The sequence below is a fragment of the Argentina silus genome (assembly GCF_951799395.1).
Source record: "Argentina silus genome assembly, chromosome: 19".
NCBI lineage: Eukaryota > Metazoa > Chordata > Actinopteri > Argentiniformes > Argentinidae > Argentina > Argentina silus.
The window spans coordinates 1,703,876-1,712,665 of NC_139673.1; the positions used below are offsets into that span (position 1 = coordinate 1,703,876).

At 49.1% G+C, this 8,790-nt stretch overlaps 1 protein-coding gene across 1 annotated transcript; it reads right to left on the minus strand.

The window, feature by feature from the left end:
• Window positions 1-439: 439 nt before the first annotated feature.
• On the minus strand, window positions 440-5,810 carry lysmd2 (LysM, putative peptidoglycan-binding, domain containing 2). The gene is made up of 3 exons (XM_083690754.1): window positions 5,377-5,810; window positions 4,214-4,566; window positions 440-1,317 (listed from the first exon to the last, which is right to left on the minus strand). The coding sequence occupies exons 1-3, from the start codon at window positions 5,620-5,622 to the stop codon at window positions 1,266-1,268; spliced, it is 651 nt and encodes a 216-aa protein (XP_083546880.1). The 5' UTR covers window positions 5,623-5,810; the 3' UTR covers window positions 440-1,265.
• Between the last annotated feature and the right edge of the window lie 2,980 nt (window positions 5,811-8,790).

Below are 8,790 nucleotides of genomic sequence, written 5' to 3' on the forward strand. Positions count from 1 at the left end.
TTTCGACTCTTACCAAAAACACCTTTGTTCAGTATCATTTCAGTGCCCGATCTATATTTTTTCCTCTGTTTTCTTGTTCTGGGGTAATTTGTATTGGGCCCTCCAGGGGGCGACGTCTGTGTCAATTTCCTCTGCATCTGCAAACTGGGTCCTCTCCCTGTGCATGTCTCAGTATATTAAAAACATGTACACTGCTCTAGAGACACAAAATGAAGTATTTTTAAATGTAAATATTTGTGATTTTTTTCCAAAATGTAAAAGCAATTAAAACATTGCCTTTCTTTATCTGTGTAGTTGACTCTGGTAGGGGAACTCTAACTGGACCACGTGGAAGAGACAACACGTCTTCTTCCACCAAACATTATCATCAGAGGAGGAAGTAACTGGTGATCTCTCATGATCAAGTCAAAACAAAGACAGAAATCCATGTCTGCTTTAAAGATGATTTTATTTCTTCCTCACAAATCAACGAAACAAAAGCACAACAAAACGTAGCCATGTTTTATACAGGATATTCCACACGCACGCACGCACGCACACAAACAAAACAACACATTCACACAGAGAGCTATCCCTTCTGTTCCCAAAGACGAGCTTGGAAGAGGCAAACAAAGCAGTTAAAAAGGCTTTGACCCGTCCACAGCTTCTGTCTGGAGGCGAAAAGCTGAGGAGGAGAGGAAGGTGGATGGTTCTATCTAGCTGGCTGCTACTATTCTAGGGAGGGCTTTAGATAATCACACATGTAACAGAGCTATCAAGCTTATCCTCCTGGCATTGCTTAATTTAGAAAACACACGGTGAGCGTGTGTGTGTGACTGTGTGTGTGTGTGACTCTGCATGTGACTGTGACTGTCTGTGTGTGTGACTGTGACTGTGTGTGTGTGTCCGTGTGTGTCCGTGTGTGTAAATGCAGTAAATACCACAGCGGGAGGGCGGGGGGAGCGGGGGGGGGGGGGGGGGGGTGTACAGCAGCCTCAGAAGCATGTTGTCAGTGGATGGGTTCCTGGTGTCTCCTTATCCATGAGATAAACTATAGATAAACTATACAAAACCATAACAACAATAACAACAACAACAACAATAATATTAATAACACAATAATAAAAGGCAAGAAGATGACACCTCAGTTCAACCATTCAGACCTGTGATCAGGTCCTGTGTCGTAGTTTGGTAAAAGCGAGAGTTTAAAAGAAGGACAGGAGTGGTGTGTGTGTGTGTGTGTGTGTGTCTGACAGGGCGTCAAGTAAACAGATGACGATGGTCGTTCAGATCTCCTGGTACGCTGAGGAGGAGAGGGTGTACTCCTCTTCACTGTCCCTGGAAACAAACACAGAACACACACACACACACACACACACACACACACACACACACACACACACACACACACACACACACACACACACACACACACACACACACACAGTTTAGACAAATCTGATATTGTACAAGCTAGAAATATTCAATAACACACACACACCCGTCCGCCGAACGAACGCACGCCCGCCCGCACGCGAGCACACAACCACCCACCCACCCACCCACACACACTCGCACACACACAGGTTAATTGGAATGTGGGCCAGTGTCGAGTCCACCTGAATAATGGATGAGGCTCAGGAAGCTGCTCCTGACTGGTCCCAGCTGACTGACGCAACTGGTCCTGTAGGCCACAGCTCAGTAGCCTAACCTGGCCTCCTAGCCTAACCTGGCCTTCCCTCCTTCAGCCCTTCCCTCCTTCAGCCCTTCCCTCCTTCCCTCCTTCAGCCCTGGCCCTCTTTAGTGTCAGCATGGGGAGACAGGGACAGAAGGAGAGGAAACCACTCAACCACTTCAAAGCCCCTACAGGCTGCAGAGGAAAGTGCAGTTGGATCCATCAGCTATTTATAGAGCTTTTAGGAGAGAGAGAGTGAAAGAGTGAGAGAGAGAGTGAAAGAGTGAGAGAGAGAGAAAGAGAGAGAGAGAGAGAGTGAAAGAGTGAAAGAGAGAGAGAGAGAGAGAGAGAGAAGGAAGGGAGAGAGATAGAGATAAGAGAGAGAGGGAGGGAGTGAAAGAAGGGAGGAAGGAGGGTTAAACACTGCCCTCCTCCTTCTCGTGGCTGACACACCTCTGACACACCTCAGACAAGAATGTGACGACAGCTCAACAACAGAGCAGGATCACTCCACAAAACACCCTCATTCAGGCGACCAAGGGGCTCAGACATCAGACAGACAGACAGGCGACCGAGGGGCTCGCTCAGACATCAGACAGACAGACAGGCGACCGAGGGGCTCAGACATCAGACAGACAGACAGGTGACCGAGGGGCTCAGACATCAGACAGACAGACAGGCGACCGAGGGGCTCAGACATCAGACAGACAGACAGGTGACTGAGGGGCTCAGACATCAGACAGACAGACAGGTGACTGAGGGGCTCAGACATCAGACAGACAGACAGGTGACTGAGGGGCTCAGACATCAGACAGACAGACAGGTGACTGAGGGGCTCAGACATCAGACAGACAGACAGGTGACTGAGGGGCTCAGACATCAGACAGAGAGACAGACAGACAGGCGACCGAGGGGCTCAGACATCAGACGGGCAGACAGAGGCGTTGGCATCGGGCAGGAAAGGCGAGGCACGACATCTGTGTTTGCGCTGTGGAAACAATGACGCGTGCCTCTTGTTTGAGCAAACACACCGTATTTGAGTGTGGTTTGAATTAAGTGCCATAACACACACACACACACACACACACACACACACACACACACACACACAGGTGCGTCTCCCAGGTCTGAAATGGGTACGCTCCCCTCCTGAGAAGCTCCGTTGACCTCCGCTGTCAGTCGGCTAATTGACTTGAGGTTCTATTACCAGAGACCTGATAGGCCAACATCTACCACCTCACCAGACTCAGGGGAGCCAATCACAACGAGGACCAGCGTAATGAGGCAGGACACCGTCATAACGCAGGCACCGCTCTCCGTGTTATGCTGTATGACACGCTTCCAATGTAGACCTCAAATGTCCTCCGTGTGTGTGTGTGTGTGTGTGTGTGTGTGTGTGTGTGTGTGTGTGTGATCTCTGAAAACATCCCCAGAGTGTTCGTTAGCCCAGCTATTTAAACCAGTTTGACTGGCTGAAGACACGAGCAGAAATCTGTCTCCAATCCTAGAACCTCTGCTTTGTTACCACATTAGACTGGGCCTGAGTAGTTAGTAGTTAGACTGGGTCTTTGTAGTGTGTGTGTGTGTGTGTGTGTGTGTGTGTGTGTGTGTGTGTGTGTGTACGTATAGCTGAAGCTATTTTCTCAGCAGATTGAGAGTGACTGAGTGTTTCAGCGTGCAGCAGCAGGACATGCTCAGGCCTGATTCAGAGTGCTGCTGGAAATACCTGACTGTTGCAAAACTCGTCAATCTTTTTGATCCAAAATCCACAATTACCATTCCTATCTCTCTGTTCCCCTCTGATTCTCTCTCTCCCTCTCTCCCCCCCCCTCCCTCTCTCCCCCTCTCCCCCCCCCTCCCTCTCTCCCTTCCTTCCAGATTGATAAATTGCTGTGTAAAACCTCTCCTGCCAGACACAATGCAGCCCTGTGAGGAAGACAGACAGACAGACAGACAGACAGACAGACAGACAGACAGACAGACAGACAGTCATCCATCTGGAATCCCAGCGGTGATGATGGGTTTAGACTGGGAGTCAGGCGGAGAAACCAAGACGCTATTGATGGACCCATTCTCTGCCCTGATGCATCAGCATAGCGGGCAACCACACACACACACACACACACACACACACACACACACACACACACACACAAACAAGGAGAAGACAGAGTGACTGCAGTCACAGCATCTCTCACACACAGCCTAGTGTGGGCACACACACACACACACACACACACACACACACACACACACACACACACACACTTTACTACTCTCAGCCTTCAAGACACCCTCTGCAGTTTGGCAGGCTGATTGATGCATGATTCAGCATTTATCAGCACTGTCCAATCACAGGCCAGGAGAGAGACCAACCAATGGGAACACAGAATCTCACAGTCATCCATCACCTGCATCTGGATAGGATGTCACATATCACACTCACACTGGCAGCTTCTCATTGGACGTTACACTAACACTGACAGTGCTGTGTGTGTGTGTGTGTGTGTGTGTGTGTGTGTGTGCGCGCGCATGTGTGAGGTGACATCTCCCTCTTACCTCACTTCCTCTTCTTTGAGCCTGCGGGCCGCCTGCTTTGACTGTTTGATTTGCAAGTCTAGTCTGTGTAAGAAGTCTTTGGCCGACAGCTCCTCTGGCTGGGGCTGGGGCTGGCTGGCTTGGGGCTGGGGGGGGTTGGAGTGCTGTGGAGGGGGGGAGGGGGGAGGCAAGGGGTCCTCCACACAGGCGGGGGCGCGGTCCTGGGGGGCAGCCCCCGCAAACTCGATGTCTGGTGATTCCAAAGACAGTCCGTTAAACAGGGGTTTCTCCGAGAGCACTGGGATGCTGAGGTTATTCCTCAGGAAGATGCAGTCATTACTGAACAGCTTGTTGACCCGCTTGATGTGCTCCATCTGTTATAACATAGTAATAACCACAATACATTTCAGTAAATAACATGGTAACAATACAGTTGTACACTAGTTCAGCTGGAGAACACACAGACTCTGTGAGAGAGGCATTTCTAGAAGAGAGTGTGAGAGAGATTTCTAGAAGGCTCTAGAGCCAGGGGAGAGGTAACTCCCGTCCTGCAGAGTGTGTAATCTTCCGCTTAATTAGGTGAATTTGTGCTGGGCGAGAACAAAATCATATCTCACCAGCTGCCCTGGCCTGCCCTATAGGCCTTTGGACTTGGACATCAGGGAACTTGAGTAATGGTGACAGTGAGTCTGTCTCAACAGAAAGCATGTCTCAGCATCTCCATGAATCGGATGACACATAATTTGAGCTGTTTTCAGATGCGGATACAGGTGTAGCCAACGTTGTCTTATTGCAAGAAATGCTTCTGTGACAGTCCCTGCCAATTTAACAGCGATTCTCCCCGGTCTTGAAACCGAAAGAAATAGATGAAATGCGATACTTCCTGGTTTAGAGGTTTGGACTGTTTCGGGGTGTTCATAGAACGACAACAAGGCTAAATGGGCAAACGACATGGGTATCTCGAATGATGTCATCATGGCGTGCAACCGCAGATATTGTCCTTCAACCGGGAGATATGACAGCGTTGCACAAGCGTGATTCCGTTATCTGCGTGACGCATGCCCAAGACGTTTGCATGGATTGGCCATGGACAGCCGCTGATCTACCGCAAAAGTGATTGACATTCTAATATATACGACCCTGACATAATAATGACACCCTGAATAATGGTACGACCGTCTTACCGTCACGCCGTATTTGAGGGCGATCCCTTGCAAGGTGTCACTGTCCGAGACCCGGTGCTCTATGTATTTCTCTCCCAACGAGGAGGTGACACTCGCGGTACTCCCGTACGATCGGATCTTGGTTCGAGCCAGGCTCTGGGACAGTTCGCTCTCCGATTCGGAACCAGATCTGGACCGAGGGAAGATAGGCTGGCTGAACCGTAGTCCTCCATCCCGCATCGGCAAGACAGGCGAGAACTCCGCCATCTTCTATTCGGTCAATAGAGAGCCCCTGCTGCTCGGTGGATGCTCCGACTGACACACACCTTGGTTCGGTAGCTGGCCGTGCTTACTCAGGCAGCAGGGAGATTCCCATGTTCTGTTTCGTGGGGCATGTCAACCCTGAATCGATTTGGCATGTTTCGGAGGCTAGGACCGCGTAGTTCGGCGTTTTTTTTTTGCCACTGACAGCAGCTACGTCGACGTAAAACGTAAAAGCGCTCCGCACGAATTCAGAGCGTGCAACTGGATACGCAGACAAGCATTTTTTTTATTTTTTTTAAATGTTTTCTGTACACAGACAAGCATGTCTTCGCTGAGTGACCCAGGCTCGGTGTCACAGAGGTGTCACTTGAGCAGAGCAGACAGCCTCTGAGACCATAGAGACAGGAAATAGTTCATAGTGAAAGTGTTAAAAAGTCCTATTGGGGAAATGTTATGAAGACAAGTGGCCTTTAGACTGTGTTGGATGTGTTCACAGAAAGCATCAGTGATCGGTAGGAGGCCTATAGACTGGGGTAGCCAACATGCTTCACTATAACCCAACGCAATTGCTTACACCTATCGTTTGTATTCAGAGCAATGCAGATGAAAGAAATCAGTCATTGCCTGACCTTTTTTTCAGAGTCTAAAAATAATTCCAAACAAGTATTAAGGTCTAGGGTCACACCCATGATTTCATCCTGGTCCTTTGTCTTGCCAGGTCTCCTGTTCCTGTGGTGTGTGTGTCTGAGGAATGTCACGTTGGGGACACAGAGAGGGTGGGGGTTGGGGGGGTGGGGGTGAGAAGCTGGTTCACATGGAGCAGAGACATTCTGCACCCTCCTGACACCACCAGTCAGCCCTGCATGTTATATTTGAACTGTTCCTTGACCCGATTAACAGCCCACCATTGTGTTTTTGAGGCGGTCATGTGCAGCAAAGTACAGTGTTATCCACATGTTGAACACATTATCCCCAAACCACATTATCCCTAAACCACATTATCCCCAAACCTCAATTCCATATCTCAATGACACTTCGTATTTGTATTTCTTTTTCTTCTCCCAGCAAAATGTTCGCACACACACAGTCACCCACACACACAGTCACACACACGCACAGTCACACACACACGCACAGTCACACACACACAGACACACACACAGTCACACAAGCATGACAATGGGAAAAACACAGCTGAACAGAATTAAACAGGAACACAAACACCGACAGGTGCTGCTCCCTAGCATCTCAACGCGTCGCCATGGTGAAATCTCATTTGCTCAAATACAAATATTGAGTTACTGTACTGAGGGGAAAGAGCAGGATGTGTGAATAGATTCATGGGTTTTTCATGATTCATTCATTTTAATATTCATCTCCTTGGGATGTAGATTAGGCTTCGGTTATGCTGTCCACTCTGGCATTTTCAAATGCAAATCAGGTCATTAAAACGTTTTTAAGAGCAGAGACAGAGAGAGAGAGAGAGAGAGAGAGGAGGAGAGAGAGAGAGGAGGAGGAGAGAGAGCAAGGCTGTAGTTCATCAATTATACATGCCAGTGATTACATGATGATATTAGGGTGAATCACAGCTGGTTGACCTTACAGGGTTTTAATAATGTCTGTTTTATTCATGCTATTAGTCTCCCAGTACCATCAGGACATCAGAGCCAGCTGCTCTGCTCAGCCCAGCCCAGCCCAGCTACAGAGAGGCAGGAGAGCTAGGCAGATAAGGAAATACATATAGTACTTCTGTACTGTACCAGTGGAGGCTGGTGGTGTTTGATGCCATTCCTCATTCCGTTCCATGCATTACAATGAGCCCGTCCTCTAAATTCTACCTCCACCAGCCTCCACTGGTACAGTCGCAAAATGGATGATCATGTTGACCCTGAGCGATCCCTCTCCGACTTCCTGTCAGTCTCTACCTGGCAACAGTCCATGAGTCAACAGTCACACTAGTGCTAGTGGAAGTCCCAGAGTCAGTGAGAGGCAGGGGGCTTGTTTGTGAGCCCCACTGCCGTGGGGAAGAAACAGGTGTTCAGGTGGCGCACGGTTTTGGTCTTGGACCGGAACCTTTTGCCGGATGGAAGTCTATGGCAGAGGTTGTGACCAGGATGGGAAGGATCAGCGATAATCTTCCCTGCTCTCTTACTGGTCCTGGAGTGGAACAGGTCCAGGAGAGACGGCAGGTTGCCGCCGGTGACCTTCTCGGCTGACCAAATGGTTCACTGCGGTCTGCCTTTGATGTGACAGTCTTTATTATCCAAAATGCAGTGTCAGCTACCCAGCAGAGCAGGGGGAGGCCGGTGGAGGTAGAAATCGGAGGACAGGCTCATTGTAATGCATGGAATGGACTTCAGGAATGGTATCAAGCACGTGTTTGACATGGGAGAAGACAGAGATCACAGGAGTACTGTGGCCTGCTGCGTTATCAGTCCCCCTGCTTAGACAGATAAGAGAGGCAATAAAAGGCCCATGTTTTCTCTGAGACAGAGCCTTGCTCTCTCTCTCTCTCTCTCTCTCTCTCTCTCTCTCTAGGATCATCTTATGGTCCCCTAACCCTTACCTTAACCATAGGGAGGAACAGCACAAAACTGAGTTTGGATCAGCGCCCAGGGTCAGTGTCCTCCTACTCCTGAAAAGTTGAATAGGAATTGCTTTGATCGTTTGTTTTGATTCCCCTAATCCCTTCTGACTCCTGCTGGTCATTTGTAGCTATTGCAGCTAATAATAATCACCACTTTGCAAGCACCAGGCGGCGCTGTTGAGCCATTAGTCAATCTGATCTACTCAGACATGTTCTTCAGCGCTATCTACCGTTGGTCTTGGAGAACCACAAGGTGTAAATTATGTTGGTTCCTGTCCACCGCTAATGAAGCAGATTCCATCAATTGACTTTGCTTATTATGACCATGATTGGTTGAATCGGGTGTGTTCGTGCTGAGCTGAAACAAAAACCCATTCTGTCGCTCTCTTCAGGACCAGAGTTGACCACCGGGCTCTAGGCCTACAGTCATTAACCTCGCTATGCGACCGAGTGTCAGACACGTCCGTGGATAAATATTTCTCCAGACACAGAATGAAGGATTCCACTAGTTGTTTCTCTCCACAGAGCAGACAGCGTCTGATGTTTAACAGGCTGGCCCACTGCTATCCCAGGAATAGCGCACT